Source organism: Eublepharis macularius, chromosome 2 (assembly GCF_028583425.1).
Source record: "Eublepharis macularius isolate TG4126 chromosome 2, MPM_Emac_v1.0, whole genome shotgun sequence".
In the NCBI taxonomy this organism is placed as follows: domain Eukaryota; kingdom Metazoa; phylum Chordata; class Lepidosauria; order Squamata; family Eublepharidae; genus Eublepharis; species Eublepharis macularius.
The window spans coordinates 217,038,242-217,065,588 of NC_072791.1; the positions used below are offsets into that span (position 1 = coordinate 217,038,242).

Sequence of the window (27,347 nt, forward strand, 5' to 3'; positions counted from 1 at the left end):
GCAAAAAAGAAGCCTATTTTATACATATGCATGCTCTCTCTCTCTCTCTCTCTCTCTCTCTCTCTCTCACACACACACACACACACACACACACACACACACGAGTGCATGCGCACACACACTATTTCCCCCTTTGCACTGTACAGCAGCATTGCAGGGGGCTTTTCTTCCTTGATTTGAACTAAGATGTTGCTTGTTTGCTTACTAGACAAGCAGAGCGAGTTAGTTGGATCCTTACCACATAATCATCAAGTGGTGGCGATGGCGCGGTGATTAGCCCCTTTTCATAGAGTAACAACAGCGCCGTGATTACCATGATGCTCCCGTAATGCGTTTGGTGTAGTGGTTAAGAGCTGCGGGACTGTAATCTGGAGAACTGGGTTTGATTCCCCACTCCTCCACTTGAAGCCAGCTGGGTGACCTTGGGTCAGTCACAGCTCTCTTAGAGCTCTCTCAGCCCCACCCACCTCACAGGATGATTGTTGTGGGGATAATAACAACATACTTTGTAAACCACTCTGAGTAGTTGTTAAATTGCCTGGAAGGGTGGTGTATAAATCGAACGTTGTTGTTGTTGTTGTTATTATTAAAGGTAACCTAATTTTGGTTTAATTTATAGATCTGCCTTTTCATATTGTGTCGAACGTTCTAACTTTGAGCTTTCAATGATTTCTTCTCGAGTGTGAGGAATTATAAACCTATTCTTATTTCAATTAGAAGGAATATTACAAAGCGTAATCCTAAGAGATTACACCTCGCATTTTGAAGACTCTTCTTTGAACCCACAGTTCCTTTCGCTTCAAAAAACATTTCTAAGTATTCCACATTAGGGTACCATTTTTTCTCTGAAAGTTTTAATTTGAGTTGGAGCTGTGTTTCCCTCACTTTGTGTTTTAAAATAAATATCGTTATTGATGCCATTTATAATTTTAAAAGAAAGTGCAGCACTAGAAGGGAGTTTCAAATGTAAACGGAGCTGTGGATGTGCGATAACTAATCTTAACTGTGCACAGCTTTGTTTACAATCAGATCCTATAAGTATCACATTTTCTTTTTTTCCCATTTGCTGCAAGTCTATTTTAAATCACTATTGTTAAGGTTAGAAGACAATTCCTATAAAAATTTCCGGCTTAAAACACTATATATTAATGAGTTGTCTTAATTAGTATAGGCAAGTACGTGAATAGTAAATGTCCCGTTGCAGGCTTAGATCTTTATTGTCGCTTTCACTGTGTGCCTGGTTTGTGTTCCAAACCACCTTGTTTTTTGAACTTCATAACTTCATGTAGGGTTGGAGTTCTAGAGTGGCGTGATTAGTTACTTCATAATGTGCCCAGTTTAAAAAAATGGAAGTGGGGAATGCCTGTATGTGAAATGAACTGATTTAGCTGATGGGATTTTGAAGAAATGTTAGGGGTTCCCTCCTCCAGCTTGCACTATGTAGCAGAAACATACTCTGCAGAAATGAAAACAGTCTCCAACTAACTTTAGGTATATTGTCGAAGGCTTTCACGGCCGGAGAACGATGGTTGTTGTGGGTTTTCCGGGCTGTATTGCCGTGGTCTTGGCATTGTAGTTCCTGACGTTTCGCCAGCAGCTGTGGCTGGCATCTTCAGAGGTGTCACAACAGAGAATCTCCCGTGTGGTATTGACGTCTCCACAATTGTTTACAATAAAGGATATATTAATTAATTGTCGTTTTCACAAATTTATTTATACAGAATAAGGGATGTAATAAACAATTTATGTATTCTTTTGTTTCTCTTGACACAACCAAATACTACACCATATATTGCAACCTCCCTCGACCTCAATTATGCAGGCATCCTATGCGTTCTAAAAACAATTCATTAAAGTGTCCCGTGCTCAAAGTGCTATCATTGAAGTTATTAAAGTGCAATTGCTTTTTGGCATCCTATGACACTATTTTTCATGAAGAACTCAATTCGCCTTGCATATAGGTACAATACAGGTACAGTATAATGGTAAATCCAGACACTGTGAAAGTCACAGATTGAAAAGACCTATAGTCATAGGTACACGTAGTTGGTTCTGTGACTGGATTCTCTAACGGACGGTCCAGATCCTTGTAAGGTCCGTTTCCAAGCTTCTTTTTCAAAGAGCACAGATGTCAAAATTTCATCATAGTTAATCTTCCATATCCCTCTTCGATTTGTCAGTTACTTCCATGGAAGTTCTTCATGAAAAATAGTGTCATAGGATGCCAAAAAGCAATTGCACTTTAATAACTTCAATGATAGCACTTTGAGCACGGGGCACTTTAATGAATTGTTTTTAGAACGCATAGGATGCCTGCATAATTGAGGTCGAGGGAGGTTGCAATATATGGTGTAGTATTTGGTTGTGTCAAGAGAAACAAAAGAATACATAAATTGTTTATTACATCCCTTATTCTGTATAAATAAATTTGTGAAAACGACAATTAATTAATATATCCTTTATTGTAAACAATTGTGGAGACGTCAATACCACACGGGAGATTCTCTGTTGTGACATTTATATTACCGTGTTGCTCATATTTGTTGGATCTTCAGAGGTGTAGCATCAAGCACCAATCCATATGCAAAAGAACCTCCTCAGGATACAGTGAAGCCTCCCGCCATTAGCATTCCACACCCTGGGAAACTCTTACAGGATGACTCAGCCCAACCCCACCCCTCCTGACCTGCCAACATCTTTTCCACACTGTGACACAGAGAGATCTCTGTCCTTTGGTGCTACACCTCTGAAGATGCCAGCCACAGCTGCTGGCGAAACGTCAGGAACTACAATGCCAAGACCACGGCAATACAGCCCGGAAAACCCACAACAACCGACTAACTTTAGGTATTTCTCCAAAATAGCAGTGCTTCGGTTTGTTTGGCTGGGCCTGTTCCTGTACCACACACCTGGTGTATATCACTTTAAAAATAAATTATGCCTCATTAAATTACAATTAAATGAAATCATGATCATTTGTTTTTCTTGAAGGAAGATGCTTTGCATATTGAATGCGTAATTTGTTGCAGGTGAGAAAAGGCTGAACAGATTATTTGGTATCACTTTATTTTTTTAATGCTGATAGTTTTTATATAGACCAACCAGTAGCTCAAAATTAAATGAACATAAATAATAGCTGCTATCATGGTATTTTGTTTTATTGACTTTTCTCTCATCTTGTCATCTTCTTGCCACATATTATCAACAGTCTGTTAGGGTAATCCGTTCTGCCTTGCAAGGAAATTATTTTTTGTGACTCTTTAAGTTCTCACGAATAGGCTATTCATATACAGGCTACTCCTCCTTTGCTCCATTTTGGTGTTCTCCAAGGCTGTTTCAGATCAGAAATGATAACATGGGAAAGGATTAAAAATACAAGAATAAAGAAAAGAAAAAAGCCTAGGTTAGAGAAATGGCCTGGAGTTACTGAACTGCTTCCACAGGTTCATAGTACTAGTGTCTCCAGTTTCATTACATTATCATGTATTCTGTTGTTTTTCTGCTCTTCTTGTCCTCCTGGGTTCTTCAGAAAATTATGACCCATCTGGGACACACAGATCCTCCACTCCCAGATAAAAAGAACACTCAGTCACTAATATTTCTGAATTCACCTTCAATTTAAGCATAACATCTTAACTTCAGTTTAAGCTCATAACATCTCCCAGGCACCCATTCTAGGGCTGCTCCTTAATCTGAAGAAAATGGAAAATTGAGAGGGAGAGGTATCAGTTACCACACTGGACTTGTAGCCTCTTCATCCTAGCAGTCTCATATAGTTGTTGCACAGCATAGGGGTGCTCTCAGGACAAGTCCTTGTGCGTGGAACAGCAGCTGCCCAACACATCACCGTCCGGCATGACCCTGAGATGTTAGAGTCATCGTAGTCATCATCATCATCATAATCAGTTTTATTACGGTCCTAAAGACAGCATACAAATTGATCAAAGCAAAGATACAATAAAAAAGAGAACTACGAATTTTTAAAATGCAGATGTGAGAGTCTGATCCGTACAACTGGAAGCAGGGTTGAACTGGGCTCAGAAAACTAGTTTGATCCAAGAATGCCCACTCAGTCCCTTCCTTCAGGCTAGAGAAGTTGAAAGGGGTATTAAAGCAACACTTGTCTCTTTGAACAGAGATGGCCCATCCTCTAAGGATGCAATGACCAGTGCCTTGATTACACAGCCAGTTTCCCAGTGTTAAATGTTATAAGACAAGGTGGGCCAAAGTGGAACTGTCGTGTGGTTGGCTGAACTATGCACTCTGCATCTTTGAGTATCAGCAATGTGTAGTGATTCAAGGTGGTGCATTAGGAAGAGACTGAGGTCGCTAGTGGCTATTATTTGCCTCCCCCCCCCCCAGCTGAATTGTCATTCAGAGGAAGAAGGGAGTGATTTGGACAAGAAACTTTCACAATGTATTTATGGTGTATAACGCTGGAAGCTGTCGTGAAGGTAGTTCCTAAATGATGCCTAAACAATATTTCTTGTCCTTAATAACAACCATTTCTATATTTAAATATTTATATGCTGCTTTTCAGTTGGCTATTATTTCCTGTTAGCTGATTGCCAGCCAAGATGGAATTATTTGACTTTTTGTCTGTGAAGGCATTGGAGATGAAAAATTGCTTTATGGTAGGCTATTGGTAAATTGTAGAGCCCCGTGGCGCAGAGTGGTAAGCTGCAGTACTGCAGCCCAAGAGCTGCTCATGACCTGAGTTCGATCCTGGAAGAAGCCAGGTTCAGGTAACCAGCTCAAGGTTGACTCTGCCTTCCATCCTTCCGAGGTCGGTAAAATGAGTACCCAGTTTCCTGGGGGTAAAGCGTAGATGGCTGGGGAAGGCAATGGCAAACCACCTCGTAAAAAGTCTGCCAAGATAACGTCGTGATGCGATGTCCCCCCATGGGTCAGTAATGACTCGGTGCTTGCACAGGGGACTACCTTTACCTTTACCTATGTATTGGTAAATTATAAGAACACTGAAGTGACTGGCTAGTGCTGCAGTCCACTTTACTATGGAGCAGACTTACTGATTTTAGGAGGTGCTTATGGAGAATACTAGTTGTGCATTATGTATCTGGCTGAGATCGTAAAGAATATTTAACAGAAAAATTTGTAGGTGGTGATGGCACTTTCCTGGAGATACAGCGGTCTTTCTTGACAATAGTTGCACATGTTCCAGACTCTTGTTAATATCATGAATTTAGGCAAGCATTACTGTCAGCACAGAATGCTCCTCTAAGGTACTCTACAGGTATGCTGTATCCCTGTATGGCAAATAGCATCCTGGCTAGGCATTGAGGTTGGGGGAAGTCGTGGAATGCTGCACATTGCAGCCCAATCCTCCTTCCAACTGCTCTTGCGAATTAAAAAACAAAACCACCACAATAGACTTGGGAGCTCTCCCAACATTGTGTAGGCTTGGACCCGTGCCTAGCTGAATAATCCTCCTGCAAATAGAAGGTGTTGCAGCCTGTGCTGTTGGTTGCCAACTATTTTGAATAGTTATCACGTCAGTTCGGCACATGCAGAATTGTTGCTTTTGCATTGTCTCATTTCAGCCTAGTCATGCTGTCCTTCCATATTATTAGTTGTCCATACTATGAGCATATTGTAAATATTGCTTCATAAAGGAAGTCATCAACATACATCTTTAATTTTGTAATTCAGATGTGCCAATTGCACCTAGCTTGGAGAGCTGACAAAGGGCAACTGCACCTAGACTCCCTCCCTCCCTGCTCACTTACAGCACTTACCAAATTTCACCTCTCTCCTTTTGCCAGGTTTGGTAACTGGGACTATTCTTGAGCGGTAGAGTGTAGGCGTCATTTCTTTTGACCAGGGTGGGGTGGAAAGTATGTTCTGTTGTTGTATCTCTCTGTTGTGTGCTCTTGGTTGAGAAGCACAGCAGAGTTTTATAGTGTCTGAATGTGGATTTCTACTTTTCCTCTCCTGGAATTAAAGAGCCAAGGGGAGAGAGAGGGAGGGAGAGAGAGATGGCATCATGTCAGGGAACAAGGTATGGTTAACATGGGAGTAGGTGTCAGGGAGCAGGAGGAGGGATATGAGCAACAGAACAGCTGGGTAACGGACCATAGTTTCAGTTGGGCAGCCATGTTGGTTTGTAACAGAAGAGCAAGATTCAAGTCGAGTAGCACCTTAAAAGACCAGCAAGATTTCCAGTGTGTGAGTTTTTGAGAATCAAAGAAAGCTTTTGACTCTTGAAAGCTCGTATCTTGGAAATCGAATTGGTCTTTAAATTGCTACTGGACCCCGAATTTTTCTCTGCTACCTGACCAGTTATTTGTAAGACTTCCGCAGGCATGCCTTAAATATGACGTGTGACCATAGGCGAATAGCTTTATCTTTAACTGATAACTGATAACACATATAGGGCTAGCTGGTAATTAGCATTTCTCTTAATTATTTTTATGTATTTTATCAAATTTATACTCCACCCTCCCTATGAATGGGCTCAGGGCAGCTAACAACAGAAGAAAACATTATACATTAGAACCATAAGCAAATATCTAAAAACAATATTTAAAGCTCAATACAAAGTACAAAAGTGGCACCATGGACAATGCAGCCTACAAGACATATGCACAGTAGCAGCAAATTTACAATGAAATATAGAATTACTTTGCGATCAGTAACATTTTTGTGCTGTGTCGGGACCTTGGTTAGCATTCTGCAAGTTCAAGTGTAAGTTACACTCAAATGCATGCAACAAGACCCTTGATTTCTTTCATGTAAAGAAGCTTAGAGGTATTTGATAAATACGGTCACTGCCATCTCCTGATTTCCTAAACGAGACAGCAAGAAAGTTTCATGTTATTAATTTCTAAGGTAAAGTATCTAGAAAATTCCTCATATTTGCAGCATTTTCTCCCATTAGTAAGTATTGACAAGTTTGCAGTGAATGAACTGTAACATCCAAACCCTGCCAAACATTTTTCTTCATAAATCTCCTGTGCTGTTTAAATGTCTGAACTAAATTTACCAAACTTGGCAGATTCCTGAAGATGAACAGGGCTGCCAAATGTTTCCAGCCTCAAGCAGGGGAGGGAAGGAGGGAGGGAGGAAGAGAGCATGCAATGTTTGCAGGAGGCACCTGGCTGTAATTGTATTTTAGAATGGTGTCCTACTCCCCACCTGCCTCTCTGGCACCTTGGTGTTCAGATTCTTCTTAAGTGGATGACAGAGTCTGAACAGAATTGCTCCAGAATAAAACCAGAGTTCCTAGAGAATGGAGTTCGTTTCTGCAAAAGATTCCGTGCGCTTTGACAGCTAATAAAAGGGTCTCAGCATTGATTGCAACCTGGCTAGTTAAAACAAACTATTTAAAAAAAAAAAAAGACTTGGCCTTTTTTTAATTTTTTGAACCAGGGATTGCTATCAGAGATCCTGCGTAAAGAAGAAGACCCTAGAACAGCCTCCCAATCCCTCCTGGTAAACCTGAGGGCAATGCAGAATTTCCTCAACCTGCCTGAGACAGAACGAGATCGTATATATCAGGATGAGAGAGAGAGGAGTATGAACTCCAGTGTGAGCATGGTGTCTTCAGCTGCCAGCAGTCCAAGTTCCTCCAGAACCCCCCAGGTAAGGTTCAACCCTCTTATGATTGCTTTCAGAATGGTCCCTTGGTTTAGAAAACCAACGGCCAGGAGTCACACAAGATGCCTCCTCAGGATTTTTTCAGGTGATGCACCGAAATGTAACCTGGAAGTCTAATCCTTTGAGGATTTGGAGTTGCTGCTGAGAGGGACATGTCTTCCAGCAGCATTTTCCGGGTGAACCCCATAAGTTACTCACTTAATAATGCTGCAAATATAAAGAATGAACTGCAATAGATTACATGAAAGAATTCAAAGAGAGTGTGCTGCTCCCATTTGGCTGTCATCCCCAACCCCAGAAGGCTCTGATGTGTGTACGCCCAGTACCACATGGACAGTGCTAAGAAATGCACCTCACGTGGGTGTCCGCTGAATGCTCAGAGCATTTATTGACAATGAAAAGCATGGGACAGCCACCGCTTGTTCTGAGCTTTGCTTGTGCCTGTGTGTATCTGTGTGTTTTTCTCAATGATGCCCCACGGTTGCTATGCTAACAAGGAAGTGCTGCAGTCACCTCTAGCTGATGGCAAGCCAACCTCTTAGCAGCAAGGATCTGTTGAGATGACTGCAGTCTACCTGTAGCATATAGCTGGTTCTGAACAGGACGTGCGTGTTGTTACTTGCCAGGAGCACATGACACCTGGTTTTAAAGATCTGAGCAGGCTTCTAGTTTGTTCCCAAGTGTAATTCAGAGCACTAGTGTTATCCCTTAAAACCTAAACGTCTGGGACCGACATCCCCGTAGAACTACCTGCTCCTGTATATGTTTGCCTATGTGTTGAGATTCCTATCAGGTGCTCCAGTTGGGGTCATGTAAGAAATAGTAGCAAGCACCCTTCTTTCTGCAAGCACAATACTAGATGGAAGGAGTCAGCTAATACTGGAAAACACACCACCTGGCTTCTGCCGGGACTTGTAACAGGGGCTTGAGAACGTGTTTTTCCTCATTTGAGACCCGCAAATCAAACCAGAAATGGTTATTCTGGGGATGTGGGCTATACATCTCTAGTGGCAAAGAGTAAGTACAATTTTGGGGTTATGTTAAAAAGGGTGAAAGCTAACTGAGAAACGTTATCTAGTTGGTATGATTCCATATAATAAAACAATTGATTTGCACCTACCCAGTAGGAAAAGAGGACACTAGCAGCATATTATTTTTTAAATTTATGCTGAAACAACATAGATTTCAGATTTTGCAAACTGAGAGCACAGAGTGTATAGTGCCTCTTAGTAGCAATGGTTTCTGGAACTCAGAATTTTTAGCTATTTACTAGCTATTCTAAAATGCATTTTACACATGCCACTTAAAACATACTCCCGCTGATGATGTGCATGTGTGAAACACAGAAACTGGGTTCTAAAAATGCTTGGATCAAGTTTTTAATCAAGTGATGACCATAGAAGAATGTGGAGTTTAAGACTGCATTTCAGTCTTCCTGTAATTTGTTGTTGTTGTTTTTGCCTGAGAACAACCCCACTGTAGGCAGATGCTGAATCAGGAAGCCCATGTCATTGACTGGAATAATCAGGGGCCAGCTTGTAGCCAATCAGTAGCCAAGGGCACATAACAATACACCCCAGCCCACAGTCTGCTAGGATTTGAGCAGACCTCAGAGGAGAGTAGGTGACCACTCCCACTCCCACCCCGCTTTTATTGCAGCCAATAACCTACTTCATACCCCTAACAAGCAACCAGCTGTGCCGCCTCCCAGTTGTTGGGAAGGAAGGTGGGGCATGGAGGGCATTTGCTCCTTGCCTGCAGTGCTGGCACGGCTCCATGCTCCGCGTTGTGGCAGTCAGATGCATGTCCATCTGCAGGGCTGCCCTGTACTTCCACCTCAGTTGAGGAGTGGGATGGAGTGGTATTACAGCTGAACTGTGTCCCAAGTTCTCCAGTTACCATTTTTCCCATAGGGTGAAACACTTTTGAAAACTGATTTGTAACATACTAAATTCTCTTAACTCCCTGTATATAAGTGTCTCTTTGGTCATCATTAACAGACAACAATAGAAAAGATCAGATGTCTCTGACATTAGACCAAGTTCTTTTTGTTGGACGTACAATGTCTTGTGTACAGAGAAGGCAGAAGAAGGCAGCAGGCCTGACCGTTAATTAGATAACAGGATAGGATCCTTGTTTCCTCCTTTCTTCTGTCCTTCTTGCATAATTCCAAATTGGTATTCTTAGGCTACTTCCTGTTCTTCCTGGAAGTTCCTTCCTGCTTGTTTACTGAGGTAGTTAGTATTGATTCTGTTTCTCTCAGCTTTCTATCAGAGTTGTAGTTCTTGAATAAACTCTCTTCATTCATTCCTTAATCAGACTCAAAGATCATTCCTAAGATATACCATACCCTACGTGGTAGCAGAGGATGGTTTGTGGATTGATCTCTGATTAAGGGAATAACTCACGGAGAATTCCCCTCACAAGCTGTGTCTGAGAGAGAACAAAGGGACAAAATGACCGCCTATAGCATTCAGCAAGTTGCAGTGATAGAAAAGCTGAATGAAAGAAACTGTGTAATTTGGAAAACCTGCATACAGACCTATCTCATGGAACAAGGAGTTTGGGAGGCAATTAAGGATCCAAGACAGGCAAATGAGGAACCTGAAAAACAAAGAAAATGGGACAAACACAGCGACAAAGCCAAGGGGATCCTGTTTAAAGGTTTGGAGGACCAGGATATTTTGTGGGTGATTCATATTGATAAAGCTAAAAATATCTGGGAAGAAGTTCAAAGACTTTATGTAGATACTTCACTTAATAGTTCAATGGTTTTACGAAGGAAGTTGTTCAGTATTAAAATGGGAGAGCATCAGAGCTTGCATGAGCACCTGGATGATTTTCTGGCTTTAGTCCAGAAGCTTCGCTCAGCTGGAAAAAATCTCTTTGATGGAGATCTCTGACAGTACTGTTACAGATAAGCCTGTGACCAGAGTATGAAAGTTTAATAAATCAGGTAGAAGCTAAGAAAGATTTGGCTCTGAGTCAAGCCATAACCATGCTGGAGGAGTATGATAGATATAAGGAATCTTAGAACTCAGAGGGTCTGGACTGAGGGACTGTGAAAGTGCAATGGGTGCTGTAAATTTAAGCAAGAAAGCTGATGCGTTTTGCCAAGAATGTGGGAAAAGAGGGCACTTCAAAAGGAACTGCCATCTCCCCAAACAAAGGGATTCCTCCCAGAGAGGAAAGAGAAGAGCAGGGAGGAATTTCCAACATGACAAACCAAAACCTGCAAGGAAATACTTTATGCTAGCAAAAAGAGAACCTAGAGAGCAATTTTGGTAATATTGACTCTGTATGTACAGCTCACATGACAGGGAATAAAACTTTCTTTGAAACGCTGAAGGAAGAAAAAGGGGAGGGGTTGCTTGTAGCAGATGGCAGATCTGTAGAAATAGCAGGCATAGGGTCTGGAACTTCCAAACGAACAGATCTGGGAAATCTTGCTAACAAAGTGCTTCTATGTGCCAACTTTGGAAATCACTCTACTTTCTGTAAGTACTTGCAGAGAAAAACATTAAAGTATCCTTTGGGAAACAGTGTCTTATTAAGGAGGACAGAGAAATAATAGTTGTAGCTAAGAAGCTGAACGGTCTGTATGCCCTGGAAATGTGCCAGTAAGTAGCTGACTTTGCAAATGCCAAGGAGACCTGTAAACATAAGAATTGCTCATCTGGCACAGGCGTTTTGGACATCGAGATGTAAATGCAAAGCCAGAAGGGGTCGCAGAGCCAGAAGGGGCTGAAGAGCCAAGAATCAGGCAATCAGAGAGAGTAAACAAGAACATACCACCTAAAAGACTTTCCAGTCTGGCTAAGACAGAAGTTGTGCCTGAACCCTCTACATGGGAAGACATAACAAAAATGCCTGCCAAAGAAGCAGAGAAGTGGAGAAAGGCTGTAGATCAAGAGATTGTATCTCTCATCAAAATTCAGACTTGGACCCTTGAAGAACTCCCTTCAGGGAAGAGAACAGTTGGGTGCAAGTGGATTTTCAAGACCAAATGTGATACAGAAGGCAAAATGCAGATACAAGGTGAGATTGGTTGCCAAAGGCTACACTCAGAAATATGGTGAAATACAATGAAACCTTTGCACCAGTTGTGAGGCACACTTCAGTAAGGGTGCATTAAACTTGCACAAACAGAAAAGATGAACTCTAGAACCAAACGTATTGATGTGAAACAACATCTAGTGATAAATATGCAAGAGGATGGGTTTATTGAGTTGAAGTATTGTCGCACAGAAGAGATGATTGCCGATATACTCACTAAGCCACTCCCTAAAGACAAGTTTGAAAGTCTACGCAAGAAGTTAAACCTTGTGGACTCTGTACACTAGACCTTGAGAAGGGGTGTTGGAAATACAATGTCTTGTGCAGAGAGAAGGCAGAGGACACAGAATACGTGCAGTGGGCAGCAGGTCTGACAGCTAGATAGCAGGATGGGATCCTTGTTTCCTCCTCTCGTCTGTCCTTCTTGCATGTCTCCAGATTGGTATTCTTAGGCTACTTCCTGCTTCTTCCCAGAAGTTCCTTCCTCCCCGTTTACTGAGGTAGTTAGTACCTATTCTGTTTCTCTCAGCTTTCTGTCATAGTTCCTGAATAAACTCTCTTCATTCATTAATCAGACTCAAGATCATTCTTAAGATATACCGTACCCTACGCTTTTCTGCGTTAAATGAAAGCAGTAATGGGGAAGAGGGGAAGGAAAAGGCAGTGCAAATCCCTCAAACAGAAAGTGTACAGTAGTAGAAGCAGCCACGCTTTTGTGACTCTGGCATGGCCTTCTCATGGATACTCTCTCTCTCTCTCTCTCTCTCTCTCTCTCTCTCACACACACACACACACACACACACACACACACACACACACACACACACAATCAAAATGTTCTCCCCCATGCTCAAGCCACTGTTATGTAATAAAGGCAGATGGGCATCTTGATTATATCCATGACTATAGGTGGAATCCAACTTATTAGCTGTCTATGTAACATTATTCTTTTTGTTAAAAAAAACTAATAGGAAAGAAACATTTTTAAAAAATGAAAGACAAATTTATTTTCTGGTGCCAAGTTAATTCTATACCATACAAAATGTTGTTACCATAGATACCAATCTGTGATATGATTTGCAGTCGGGTGGGCAATACGAGAGAGTATCGAGAAATAGAATATTACCAGTTTTCTATTGTGTACCTTTTAGTTGTTATCCTCGGCTGGCAACTGTAAGTTGAAGAGCTGCTGTTCTGAGATGTGTCCTTGATATTAGTTGATCAGTGCCAAACTGGTGCAGTAAAAGAGAATCTAAACACATTGAAAGTAAACATGGAAAGGTTAAAATGCTTTTTGTTGTTGTTGTGCTTTGATGAAAATTGGGGGAAATTAGGAATGAGCATTTCCATGAGGCTGATATTAGCAAACGGAAGGTTAACTCTGAACCCATTCATATTGCAGCAGCCAAGAGTTAACAAGTCTGTATTTCTAAGGTTCCCTCCTGTGTCAAGTTATTCCAGTTTAAGTGCACTGAAATTGATGGACTTGACTGGAGTAACTTTCTTTAGGATTGCACAGTAAAAAATTATATAATCCCCCTTTCATGGTAGTTTAAGGAAAGCTGCTTTTTCTTTGCGGTGAACCCGCACTGTATATGGTCTGTTAGATCATTAAAGATTGTAAATTTTCACTGCCTCCTCAAAATCAGTTGGCTTTATGCAGTGTTTTTTTCTTTAAAAAAAAGAGTTGCCAATACTCAGAATGTTCTCCCCTCTCAGTCCTAGTCCCAAATAGGAGTGTGCACTAAAAACAAAAAAATCGTATTATTTGAATTTGGGTTTCTGAAATAGATTCTGCTCCGTCATTCCCTCTGGGGAAAACTTTCTGGGGGCTTGGAGGAGGCATTTTTCAAACAAACTCCTTCAAAATTGCAGAGAACCTAGTCTTGCCTGCCCACTAAAGACCTCCCCTCCAAGTTTCAAGTCAGTTGGGTCAGCAAGTCCAGTTCTAAAATGGTGCCCTGAGCTACTCTCTGTTATTTCCTGTGGGGAAAAAATTATCCAGCGCTTTCTCTAGGTCAAAGACCAAAACCTTAAAAAGAGCCCTAGCCAAACACACAAGAGTAGCCACATTGGGCAAATCTCCCAGTGCAACAGAGCGCAACAGAACTAACAGAGCTCAACAAAACCAATGTCAAACCAGAGAATCTTAGGTGAACCAATGACAGACCAGAGAATACCAGCAGAACCAAACTGAAGCAAGGGACACTGTTACAAGTCTCACAGATACCAGGCAGAGCCCAGGGCCAATGCAAGCCCAACAGAACCAAAGTCCAGCCAGAGAATCCGAGCATCCAACTGACAAGCCAGTAGTACCAAGGCAGCCAGCCAGACGTGGCAGTGGCATATGGCAAACAAGCAACACTGGCACAGACACATACACAGTAACACTGCTTCCCCATCCTTCTGTAGCCTGGGAAACCTGCAAAAGTGGAGATGGGGGGTAAGGTGCTGCAACCTTTAAAATGTAATTCCCTGATATTCCTGAATTTATTTGAATAGTTTGGGAATGTGAAATCCAGATATACCCAAATCACACCAAAATTTAGTATTATTCAGATCTATTTTTAAATCAGATATACCGAATCACACGTCGCTAGTCCTGAATGCCCAAAATGTTCTGGTACTTCATACCAACATGTACGCCCTGAAAAACAAACAAACCTGGTTTTATGGTTCTAGCAAGAGGAAAATGACAGTAGCTTCTTTTCTGAATATTTTTTTTTGCCCTTAGCACATTGCTTGATTTCCCTTAAAAGCTTTGTGGGTTTCCTCGATTGCTGTCGTGTGTGGAGAACAGCAGTAAAAAGGTGGTCAGGTACACAAGTTATTTGGGGGTTTCAATAGCATGGTTGTGTCTGAACTCATCTCAGGAATGCTTCTGGTATCCTTGCCTTTTCATCTCTGTTCCAGAACTTCCCATAGGTCTCTCTTCGCTGGTTTAGTATCAGGAAGTATCAGCATTCTCTTTTTATTGTCCTTCGTTTGTCACAGAAGTTGATTGGAAATCATTCAATTAAAAGGAGTGCAGTGGAATACACAGAACTGCAATATGATTTTGAGAGACCAAGGGCAGCACATCAAACATACTGACAAGCCTGTTTCATTTCCACTGATTTCCTAGGTGAAATTAGGTGACTATCCGGCCAACATAATGATAGGAAACCATATATACATATAGCTTTAATAAAGAATGAGGCAGTCATGAGGGAGCACATTAAATCGAGTAATAATTTATTATTTAGAGACCTCTATGCATTTACTCATTTTTTCTGGAAGAATAGGCTCTTCCTCCAAGGTATGCTGTTTTTATGGAAAGGATAAAAGCAAAAATTCAGAACAGTCATGTGTATGTTGTATTGCTGGCTAGCTGAATCAGGTAACTCTTTGAATCATAATGTCTCTGCTATGTAGCCTTTCAGTTTTTCAGCATACGTGTTTCTGTATGTGTTAGAGAGAGAAAGGGGTGTGTGTGTGTGTATGAGAGAGACTCGGGTGTGTGTGTGCACATCCTATAGGAATGCACTGCAATTATTTCCAATCACAATTAACCTGATTAGAATAATGGACAGGAAGTGTCCCTCTGTAGCTAATGCAGTTTGGCATCAGCTGACTGAAATCCTTTGATAATTTCTGCACAGATGGCTGGGCTGAAAGCAGCACTTTTTTAATTATTATTTTCATGGTCTCTCGGTAGGCCAAAACCTCGACACCAACAACAGACCTCCCCATTAAGGTGGAAGGAGCCAACATCAACATCACAGCTGCCATTTATGACGAGATCCAACAGGAGATGAAAAGGGCCAAGGTGTCTCAAGCTCTGTTTGCCAAAGTGGCAGCCAACAAAAGTCAGGTGAGTCGGGAACTCTTTCTTCAGGAAAAGAGAAAGCATTTGAGGTTGAAATTCGACCCATCCCTCTCCACCCCCACTAATAAAAGTACAGCTGTTTCTGCAGTTATAATAAGGACAATAATAATAATCTCTGGAGAATCCATCATTTCTTTGTAGCTCCTGATCATTTCTTTCTGCATTTTAAAGTCGAATGGCTAGTAAAGACATAATCTGATCATCTTCCTCTGAAAGAAAGTGGGAAAAACCCAGGACCATAATAGAGCTGAATTTTTTCCCACCTTGCACAATAAAATGAGAACCTTCCAAAATGGTCATATTTAACAGTCACAATGGTTTGATTCTTCTGTAGTGCTGTAAAAACTATGGGAAACATCACAAGATTGGTCAATGATACAGTTCTTAGCTTTTAAATGAATGATTAAAGTGCTGAAATGGAAGCATTCTGAACTGCTAAAAATGTAAAGGAATGAAAAGAGAGCTTCTGCGAGCGTTGGCAGAAATATGGACAGTCTTGCCACTATGTTACTATGGATTTAAACAACAATACACAAAGAGGATCTAAATCTTCCTCCTCCTCATTTTCTTTGCCCCCCCCCCCCCATGTTTTGGTGTGCCAGTTGTTTTCTGTAGGGCTTCTGGGTGAATGTCCGCAAAAAAGGCAACAACCCAGGCAGAATATGAAATGCATAAAGGGAATATGCCATGGAGCCCTCTTACACTGTTAAAGGAATAAAAATCTCATGTACCACATGGCAAAATATAATGAGAGCTGGAGCTGTTAAACGAATAAAGCTGTTAAAAGCATAATGCCACTTGGCACCACTACTGTGCATTTAACGGTTTTCCACTGTGTAATAAATGACATATGTGGTAAAAGTGCAGTAAATATAAAAAGCGCACAATTGATTTTGCAAACGTGCCCTTCGTCCTTTCCTACATACAAATATCAAAGATGTGTGTGCAGCCAAGAGTGGATAGTTCTTAATCAGGATCCTTTTAGTGCAAACTGAATTACCAGGCTCTTTCTGAGGTTTGGCACCGAAATGCCTGTAAGCTTCCTGTTGTTTTACACAGAATTGTCTTGAAATAGAAATTCTCTGAGCCACCCACAATAAAATAATTAGGGTGGCTCACCAACTTCAATCTGTGCCAGCTTGAATGCTAAAATTCCAAGGGTGCTGGTCACCGTCCACTCTCCTGAGTTAGAATCCATTACTGGTTGTTAAAATGTTTCAGTATATGTTACAGTCAGCGTGATATGGTTGTTAACCAGGTTTGAATCCCCACTGTGTTAAGGAAGCTTGCTAGGTGACCTTGGGCCAGTCAGACACTCCCAGCCTAACTTGACAACAAGGTTGTTGAGAGGATAAAATAGGGGAGGGGAGGACAATGTTGTAAGCCACTTCAGGCCCCCATTGAAGAGAAAAGCAGGGTATAAATATCAAAGTGAATAAATAAAATCAGCAAGTAATGCAAGAGGATAAAAAAAACCAATTGAGCATCAGGGGCTTGAAGTATAAAATTTTCTGTAGTGCTGCCCGATATTATGTCATGCACAATTATTTCTGAGTATGTTCTGTTTCTGCTTCACAATTCCAGCACATAGTTTTGATTTTTGAATGACATTTTCAGCATTGTTTTGATAGCCCAAGATACTAAGGCTTTCTGTTTGGAATACAAACAAAAAATACCTTGAGCGCTGATATCAAAACCATACTGTGATCTTGAAGGTGCTGTTTACTGTAACTTGCATATCGTGGTCAGGTTTCTGAATGCTTGGTTAACAAGGTACTTTTATATATTATCTAGTTTTTCTGGATGTGACTAGTGGTTCTTCCATTTTTTAAATGTAGGAATACCCTCAAGTATCCATCTGCTAATCTGAAATTTCAGGCCTAGAAAAGAATTAAGATCCAGAAAGCCCAGAAGAATTAGCTTAATCTATAAGTATTCTAAGCACCATCTACCCAGGCTCTGAGTTCCTGTGGAGAGCCAGTAGAACATCATCAGAAATGTGCTAAACCATCTAGCCCTGCGTCATATTCAGATGTCTCTTAGGGGACTTATAAGGAGGACATGAAGGCCACATTCTAACACTCCAACTGCCACTAGCAATTAACCCTACTGGATTCTATGTAATTCTATCCGTTCCTTCCTCCCCTAATCAGTTCTTGGACAAAGCACTCTCAGAATAACAATTCCATACAGGTACCAGTACAGGGCTAGAAGAGGCTACGATTCTGATACGGTAAAAGTTAGGGTGTTATCACAGTGTCCTCCTGCACTATATCAGGTTCCCTGCTAAAGAGCTAAATGCATGGCCGTTTCCAGATGGCTTACCTTCTGCCGCTCCATGCTGCAACGTCACGGCTCGTCCTGGGGCGAACGCAAAATATCGTGTGAGTTTTGTGCAACGTTGCACAAAACTCGCGCGAGAAAACGCGATGTTTCGCGTTTTCCCCGGCACGAGCCGCGATGTTGCAGCATGGAGCGGCAGAAGGTAAGCCATCTGGAAACGGCCCATGTTGGAAGAAAATATATCAGTTCTGTTCCTTAGCCAGGGATGATACAAAAGTGTTTGGGGCACATGCATGTTGAAATCTAGAGGGAAGCTGAAAGTTTATAAAATGGTGTGTTGTGGGGAGGGTAGTTTGTTGACTGTCCCTTTGTGGATTATGGAAGCCACACAGTAGAGTCACCTACAGGAATGGGAGAGGTCTCTACATACTCATGGAGCTCCCATGCAGAAAAAATATATGACTTTGTAAATAAGAGGGGTAAAGGGGGATATTGGGGGAAAGAAAGTTAGCCTGTTTGAGATGCTGAGAACTCATAGAATGCTGGAGGGGAGATTTGGAGGGTGGGATTTTTTTGTGGCTTCCTGCTTTTCCACAGTTTCCTGGCAGCTTCCATATTTTCATTAGGGGTGATGCTCAGTACACAGAGGAAACAGGACTTGAATATTCTGGAAGTGCAGCCCCTCAAATGCTGGGGAAATGATAGTTGGCTCTTTGACATTGCAACAGACTGATTTTAAAAATTACATATTTAATTACCAAATAAAGATACATTCTTTTTAGTTGCCGTATTGGTTTTCATGTTTAATTTTTACCGTCATAGTTTCAAGACTTCTTCCTGCAGCTATGAGGGCTAGAAGCAGTGGAGTTCTTGGGATTTTAATAAGAAATCATGGGTCCAGAGAAGTGTCTAAAAAGAATGCATATTACATGTTACTGGCTTACACCATAGAGCATCTATATACTCACAGAAGTGTTTTGTCCTCTGAAAAATTCCATTTACTGTAAAGTATATATTGGAATTTATGCAACTGCCCCTCCTCTTCCCCCAATAACAGTCTCTCAGGTAACTGAAGCAGCAATGGAAAAACGTTCAAACCAGGTAGTGTCTACTTTGCACCAAAGCTGGCTAATTGTGGTAGATGATCTTGGTAGGTTATGCTGTAATGTGAGAGTATCTTTAAAAATGTTTACATCTTAGTGTAGTCCTATAGAGGATAACAGAGAAACGTAAAAGGGAGAGATCCTTGTGCAACATAGTTAAAATACCTACAAGATATGATCCACTGGTAAATAATCCTCTCCTTTACAGAGATCCATCACATGATTATAATTAATTGACATTTAAAAATGGGAAAGTGAAGAACAGACTGGATGGGGATGGATTCAGGTATCCTGTCAACTCATTCATATAGTGATAATTCATGGGTGGTGGTCTTTCTTCTACAGCTCTTAAGAGATAAAGGGATGAAAACAACTGAACAGGCCATCTGTCGGCATGACTGCAGTCAGCACAAGGTTACTGATGTCATCTAAAACCTTGAAATGGAATCAAGGGAATAAAATAAAGGGGGGTAAAGAATACTTTTGGAAGAATTTCTGATTAAACGCCCAGAAGTATTATGGTATAGAGCAGACCTAGGTAACTGACTTTCTTGTCAAGATTTCATCAAAGAGTGTAATAGAACTCACCCTTAGAACTGTGGCCTTTTATTTGTTCATTTTTCTAGACTGAGCTGAGGTACCTTCAATCCTTAGGCTCCTATTGAGGGAGAGTTACTGGATTAATAGAATGAATGCTTTGTGGTGAAAGAACAAGTTTGGAATACTACCTGGCTAATTTTGTGCTGCTGTAGACTCATATGAAAACAGTTAATCACTGCTGAACATTTGTTTTAGGGTCTTTGCATGAGTCCTGTTAGAAAGTCATCTGTCTGGCACTAATAGCATCATTTTAATCCCTTTAAAGGCATACATCACACATTGCCTTTTTGTCACAGATGCTGACATTTTCTGCACTGAAGATGTGGGTGAGGAAATATCCTCTTCTTACATATATTTTGAGCAGAGATTTTTTGACTCACTGTCATAAAAATCTCCTCATTTGCCTACTCAGGTATTTGCTGGAACCCCTAAAACTGTCAGTGCAGACCCATGAATTTATAAACACATACAGTTTGAGACTATCAAGCTAACAAGTTGCTGCTTAAGGTCCGTTAATGACCTGAGACTGAGACATTTTCAGGGGAAATGTATTGGTAATGGTGAATATCCCACTTGTGCATTGTTACAACATAAGTTGTTTGTGGCAGTGGCCGTTTCCACATGGTTTACCTTATTCTGCAAAATAGCGAAATCTCGCTCAAAATCTCGCACGAAGACACTGTTATCGTGGCTTCTCGTGCGATAACAGCATTTTCTCGCAAGATTTCGTGTGAGATTTCGCTATTTTGCAGAATAAGGTAAGCCGTGTGGAAACGGCCAGCGTATTCCTTGCTTTCATATCGACATTGGTGCATCAGTAGAACATTGTCAGCAGTCTTAAAGTCTATCCATTTCAACTTTCTAATGACTTAAACGCTGCAGAAAAATTCCAATTTGGGGGTATTGTCATTGCCTCTTTGTTTCTCTTGTGGTGTTTATATTAACATGTGAACAGGGCTTTTTTCTGGGCAAAGAGGTGGTGGAACTCAGGGCCGCACAATGACATCACTTTGGGTCAGCTGGAACGGGGGGGTTGGAGTTTTTTAAAGTTTAAATCGTCCTTGGTGAAAATGGTCACATGGCCGGTGGCCCCGCCCCCTGATCTCCAGACTGAGGAGAGTTTAGATTGCCCTCTGTGCCGCTTGGGGGCGGGGCCACCGGCCATGTGACCATTTTCAAGAGGTGCCGGAACGCCATTCCACCGTGTACCTGCTGAAAAAAAACCCCTGCATGTGAAACACATTGTTAATATGGAGGAATGTAATCATTCTGACCTTTGTCGGTCTTACACTTGTATAACAAATGCCTTCCTCACGTGATCAGAAACCATTTTAAGCATCTTGCATGAAAATAATCTCAATCTAGCAGAGAAGTTTAGGGTGCCTGTGCCAAGCAGGATTCTCTACCCACTCGCTTTTGAATCATAACCACTGCTGCCATTTTGTGTTGTATCTTTCCTGTGATTTACACACCAACTGCCAATAGCCTCTAGTTCTCTCTCCCCTCCCTCCTTCTGCACATCTCCATCTGGCTTCCAGAACCCAGCAAAATACGGCAGATAGACAAGGGTGGGAGAGTCTGTATTGCAGCTGATCTGTGCTCATTCTTGCTAAACTCCAGATGCTAAATGGAGGCAGCTGTAACAATGGTGATCACAGCAGGGGCCTGACTTCACCCACCCACCCCCAATCCTTCTGAATCGGATGTAGAGGACTCTACTGGGTTGCTACCCTCTGGTGGATAACAATGAGCTGTGCTTCCCGGAATAAGCCCTGCAACCAAACAATTAAAGGGGGGGGCAGTACTCACTGGGACTGCTCTAGTGACTGTAGTGCTTTTGCATTGTGTTTTTAAAAAACAGTGAAAACAAGAAATACCCCATAACGCCAAGCAAGGGTAAAGCATATATCCCAAGAATCATACTTCCTATAACTATGGTCAACTTGCACCATCAGTTGGCAATTTGTGAATGGATCACCAGACATGTAGCTTAACCTTCAGACGCAGCCACACAGGTCCCCAAGTTGGGGCCATCACGCTGTGGAAGCGGTGGGGGTTATATCTCCACACCCCTCGCTGTTTCCCCATTTGGAACTGCTCCCATGGCTGCTGCTTGCTCTGGAAAGGAAAAAGGCAGACACCTTTCCTTTTCCTCTCCTCCTCCCACCCTCCATTCAGGACTAATAGCCCGGAGGAGGGCAGCTTCAGTCTGGAAAGCAACTCGAGAAAGTATTATCCACTGCAGCCTCAATCCACCTTCCATCACCTGCTGTTTTAGGATGAACTAAAAGCTGGGGATCTGATTCTAGATTGTAACAATGTGTGTGACTTGATGCTCCAGGAAACTAACGAGAGCCTCAATTTCAGTGGAGTCTGCGTGGCTGAAGCTCTAAAATACATGCTTAGTTTGGGTTGCTTTTAAGCAAGAGTACCTAATAATTTTATGTTCAAATTCTGTTCACGTGGAGCATTTTGTGTATGTAGTAGTCCTCTTAGCAGATGCTTTAAATATTTTCTCAGCCACTGTTGCTGACCTAAATATTACAGAACTAAAAGCGTCAAGCAGCTAAAAAGGGATCACTGATAAGTTTGGGGAACGAGTCTCCAGCTCTCCCTCTATCTCCCTTTTCCTCTAGGGGTATTTCATCTATCATACCCAAATGCATGTGTTGATTGAGAAGCAGAATGGGGAAACTTCTTTCCCCTATAGATGCTTTCTTTTGCTGTGGGAAATGCATGCTATTAGGAAGGAGAAGTTAAAAATAGGACATTAATAACGTTATTTGTTTTATTAGTGAAAATACTGTGAACTTGCTCTGTAATAATATATGAAAGACGAGCTCAGCCATCCAGGTTTTTCAGATGTACGGAACTGAGTTGGATTCCGGTTGCAAGGAGTCAGGTTAGCTTGTAAAACAAAATGGCAAGCAGAGTATCTACAGCAGGGGTCCCCAACGTGGTGCCTGTGGGTGTCGTGACACCTGCTGACACTGTTCCTGGCACCCACCAAGCATTTTTAGAAAGTGAGTGGGACCAGGTGGGTCTTTTGCCCAGTAAGGCTTCAGATTGGCCATTTGTGATGCAAATAGCTGGAGATTTTTTTAAAACCTTGCTTTGGCAGCAGCTGCCACCACTGCACAAGGATCTGCACCGTATAACTGAAGGTAGACTGTGGCAGCTATTTAGTGGCTGGCTGTGCCAACTGTGGCAGCCATTTTGTGGCTGCGCCTGCCACACTGTGTCAGAGTTCCAAAAGTGCCCGCAGGCTCAAATAGCTTGGAGACCCCTGACCTACAGTATCTCCGTAACTGCACAGGCAACATAAACATCAGTTGTGGCATATTCCTGTTCAGAAAATTACAATGAGCTATTGAAGGCAGGCTTTGCCATCCATTATCATATTCTATATTTAAATGAGTAGCCCACCCTGTCAGGCAGTGTCATGGTCAGTAATTTAAAACATATAATATAAAATAAATAAAAAATATGAAATACAACAGATACTTGAACTCCCACATCTTGCTATTTATTTTACTTGCCTCCCGCTCTTTTTTCAGGGTGCTTGTGGTAGCTTCTGTTTCTGCCATCCAGGTGCTGATCAAACCAGCTAGGTCATCGGATCCCTTCCCAACTTTTCAATGTATTTATTTGGCACCTATTTAAGCCTAGTGTCCTAAAGCTAGCCCAAATAATGATTTTTTTAAAAGCTGTAATATACAGCCAGTAAATCGGATAACAGGTTTTAATTTTTCTCCTACTCCTTAATAGCATGCTCATAGCTACGGGTGGTTAAGTCTCATCTTAGAAGAGGGTTTTTAGAAGAGTGGGGGGCGTTGCACATAGGATGGAATGCCTCTACTTTGACGCATGCAGGCCACACCTTAAAGTAAAATATGTGCTTGTTTTTCAGAGGCAACTTTATGCAGCTTTACTAAAAGTCTGTACGGTTCGCTGGAGATTCTTTAATTGGATGACAGCCTTATTTCAAAAGTCTTGCAGTGCATCTAAAAGATGCCAAGGTTTAGCTTGGATGGGTATCCGAATGACGAGAGTTACAGCGCTGAGTGGAAGCTACAGGCTGTGGATCCCTTCCTTGTTTCTGCTTGGCTGTATCTCATGGACAGTATTGTTAGGAAGATGCTTTAGGCTGATCTTGGAGATGAGTGGGATGTAGGGGTGTAGGTCAAAAGAGACAGGAAGCCTGTTTAGATGTTGGAGTGCCTCAGCAGTATGCTCCTGATGACTTTCCTCATGAGACTATGACCTAACATTTTGACCAATTTCCAGCTGATATTTCAGGTTAGAAACTTGATAAGAATAGTAGCAGGCTCTTCACAGCAACGTTGAAGATAGTTATTGGGCATATTTGTGTACGAGAGTTGCGGCGAAGAGAACTGGGCCACTGAAAGATCAGCTTTGCTGAGGACAGAACGTCTCCTAAGGGGTGAATTCTGCATATGCTCACTTCCACAGACTCTAGCCTGCTCTCTTCACCTGTCTTCTCTGATACCACCAGGTTTAACTGAAAGCCTCAGAGCAACCTGAATGCCTCCATCCATGTGAAATTCTGTATCAGCATTTCTTATGTAGAAATAATTCCCTTGGAATGCTCAGTAGAACACACATGGGCTCCCTCTGCTACTGCCTTCCTGGGAAGGGGGGGCACAACTTGAGGGGATTTTTAAACAAAAAAAGGAGATTTATTTATTAATAATTCATGAGTTCTCATCGAACATGCACGAAGCAACGGTGCTATTCAATAGAGAATACTGTCATCTGTCACTGTTTTATTTGACATTTACACTTTTTTTTTTGCTTGGTACTGCAAAACTTTCTTGGATGGCACACTAAGATTATTTAAATGGGGAACGAATCTTACAGAGCACACACACTTTATCTTTTACCTGGCAGAAGGCGCTGGTTTGGGTATGTGTACTGGCACAGCGTCTTCCATGCAGCACCCAGTGACCCACCTGGTAGATGGACTAGGGGAAGACTGCTTAAATAAATAGTGTGGATCATGGAGACAATGAATGAAAGCAAGATCTGTTGTAGATAAGTGTGCAGATCGACTGTGGAATGGGAGAAAACAAACAGCAGTGGTTAGGAAGGAAGCAGACACAAATGAATTGCCATCGCTGTAGTTGAATAAATATTTATAGATGGCATCAGAGGGAGGCCCAGTGGTATAAAATTGCAAGCATGAAGAGGGCATTTAGCACAATGACATTAGAGTGAGGAGAGCTGAGCAATTTCTTGCTAATATTAGGCTCATGGAAATCTTTCTGCTCTGTAGGTTAGTTATTATTTATAAAAATTGCAGAACCAGCTGATACATTCATAAGCTAATTATTGTAGCAGCTGGGCATACATGGTGCAATATGTCTGAGGCTGTGAAGTATCACAGATTTCTTGGGCCCTGCTGTGGTGTGTGCGCACACACTTGAAGGCTAGATCCCTTAATCTGATCAGCCAAGCACATAGTTTCTGAGGAAACAGGATTAATATTTCCCTGAATAATACAAATGTGATTCACTTTCCAAACTGGGTTCCCCTAAACACACTGTTAGCATCTGTCCCCTGGGGAACTGAAATGTTCTCAGGTGTCCTCAGGATGGGATCCGTGCCTGCTAACTCCCCTTGCCAGGAATTAATTTGGTTTGCTCACACACCTGCACATCTGGCCATACTGCAGCGTTGTTCTCTCGTCGCTCCATGGTCAAGACGTTGCAAGTTGCTTGGCAAGTGAAGAGCACTGTGCTTCCTAAAGACAAATGGCAGAGAATGCACAGTCCATAAGGAGGCCAGTAGTGTCGGGCTAAGTGGCTGTAATGAGTGCAGGTTAGGGGTGCACTTACCAGTCAAATGCTACCAAGACATTCCAAGCTCATAAGCAGTGATGGTAGCGCTCAGCTGTCCCTTGTTTCTTTTCAGACTGAGCCCTCTATGAGGGCAACTCCGTCCTCAGTAAGACTGGGAGGTCATTGCCTCCAGACAGCTCAAAACATTGATCTTCAGCAGCTGTAGAATTTTTCTTTTCCTGAAAAAAAGATCTGCAAATAACTGGTCTTCGTGCTCTTTTTTCCCTTGGGAGGTTTTTAACCATACCTGCTTGAAACATTTGAAAGTGTTTAGTTGGATGGAGAAATAGGAGCTTATTTTTTTTTCCACAGACCGTTTATTTTACAGTTCACAAACTATTTCCTTTTGTACAAAGGAAACCCCTGAGAAAACACTTTGGAGCGAAGAGGGTTCCCTTTCCCAACATTGTTATGAAAGAGATACGGGACTGGGGGTGAGAGATGTCTGTGGAAGTCAGCCATCACCTGATTCTGCGGTTAGCCACATACCAACTAAAATACTCAATACAGTTATTTATTCCAAGCAAATAATTAGATATCTTCTTTTCACCCCCCCTCCCCACTCCTAGCTTATTGCAAGAAAAGATCAGGTCTGCACAAATGTGGCCTCTCACTTGTAAAAACAAGGCAGTGTTGTGTTACAGATTAGTTTATAAATCCCCGGTGGCTTCACAGTTCAATGCCTACAGCTGCTGCAGATGGGCCTGGGTTTTTGTCTCTTCGCTGTGCTGCAGCCGGCAGTTGAAGGAGAAAATGGAATGATCAGGTTATTAACATGTAGGCCGTGAGGAAGAGGCTGCACAATGAGAACAGCTGGTGTTGCTGTCTTGGCTGATGCAGCGGAGATAATCAAATCTTGCCTTTTGGGTGGGGGGAGTAAAGGCAGAAGACACAGTGGAGAGTTAGACAAACAGCGACATATTATCAGAGGTTTTTATAGCACCTTCTATCAGGAGTTGTCCTTGGCTTACATTGGTCTATCAAAAGCTTTCCATTGCTCTTTGGGCTAGTGATGAGTTTTTCTTTTGAGATACCTCCATAGACAGATTTTGCTTTGTTTGAGGGGAGGGGGGAACTTTGAACTTATTTTTTAAACCTTCTAAATGTTGAGGTGCTCCTTAAAAAAAAAAAGACACGAAGCCTCAGAAATGGCTTCAGTCCTACGAGGACGAAGGTATGGACTGTGTGCGCATTCTGTCTAAATGCTGAGCTGCAGCTTGAAAACAATGGACTATAAAACTGTCAAAATAATTTACTTAACAAGAGTTGGAAATGCATGTTTTTATGTTACATCATGGTTGCCTTAAGTTTCCTCTTGTAAAGATAGACAACAAAGGGATTATCCAAGCGCAGCTGTACAAGAGACAGATGTTTGCAGGTATGAGCAAAGTATCCTCTTGCACTAGACTTTGCAGGTGTATAATGCGAAGAAACCCGTAGTGATTAAGGTCCAGAAGATGCAAACGCATACCCTTTGTGTACATGTAAGCTGCCGAGGCTAAGAGAGATTTTCACCCATTAGTAAGCATTCTCCTTCTGTCCTACATCTTGCTTTAATCTGTTCCCTTGAGATCGTAGGCTTATTGATTATTAGAAGGAAACTCTGTATCATTTACCACGCGACAATATTCCCTAAAACAAGTCGAAATCCGTTAAAAAAGCATACCTCTTGGGTGGGGTGGATAGAGAGAGGGGATCCATTGGGGGCTGTAGAGTCTGTTAAATTATCCTGATAGATGGGGATCCTCACAGAACAAGCATAGTGTGAGGAAGCTTGCTAGATTCTTCAAGGAGTGACCCTCTTGTGTCACTCCACACAGTTCTGAGACAGGTGGCTTTGAATAGTTTAAAAGAGCTTGCATGCCACAGTGATGGCGAGAGGTTTCAAAGTCTGCCTCTGAAGCATCAGTGCGTCTGTGCTGCTTTCATCTATTGCCGTCAAGCCAGGCATATACTTGC

The 27,347-nt window shown here is 41.9% G+C and overlaps 1 protein-coding gene across 1 annotated transcript in view; it reads left to right on the forward strand.

Moving 5' to 3' along the window:
• SATB2 (SATB homeobox 2) overlaps positions 1–27,347 on the forward strand; it is a 212,758-nt gene that overhangs the window by 129,304 nt on the left and 56,107 nt on the right. Inside the window, exons 8-9 of the mRNA XM_054972056.1 lie at positions 7,390–7,602; positions 15,371–15,526. Coding sequence (XP_054828031.1) covers positions 7,390–7,602; positions 15,371–15,526 — 369 coding nt within the window. The remainder of the gene's footprint in view (positions 1–7,389; positions 7,603–15,370; positions 15,527–27,347) is intronic.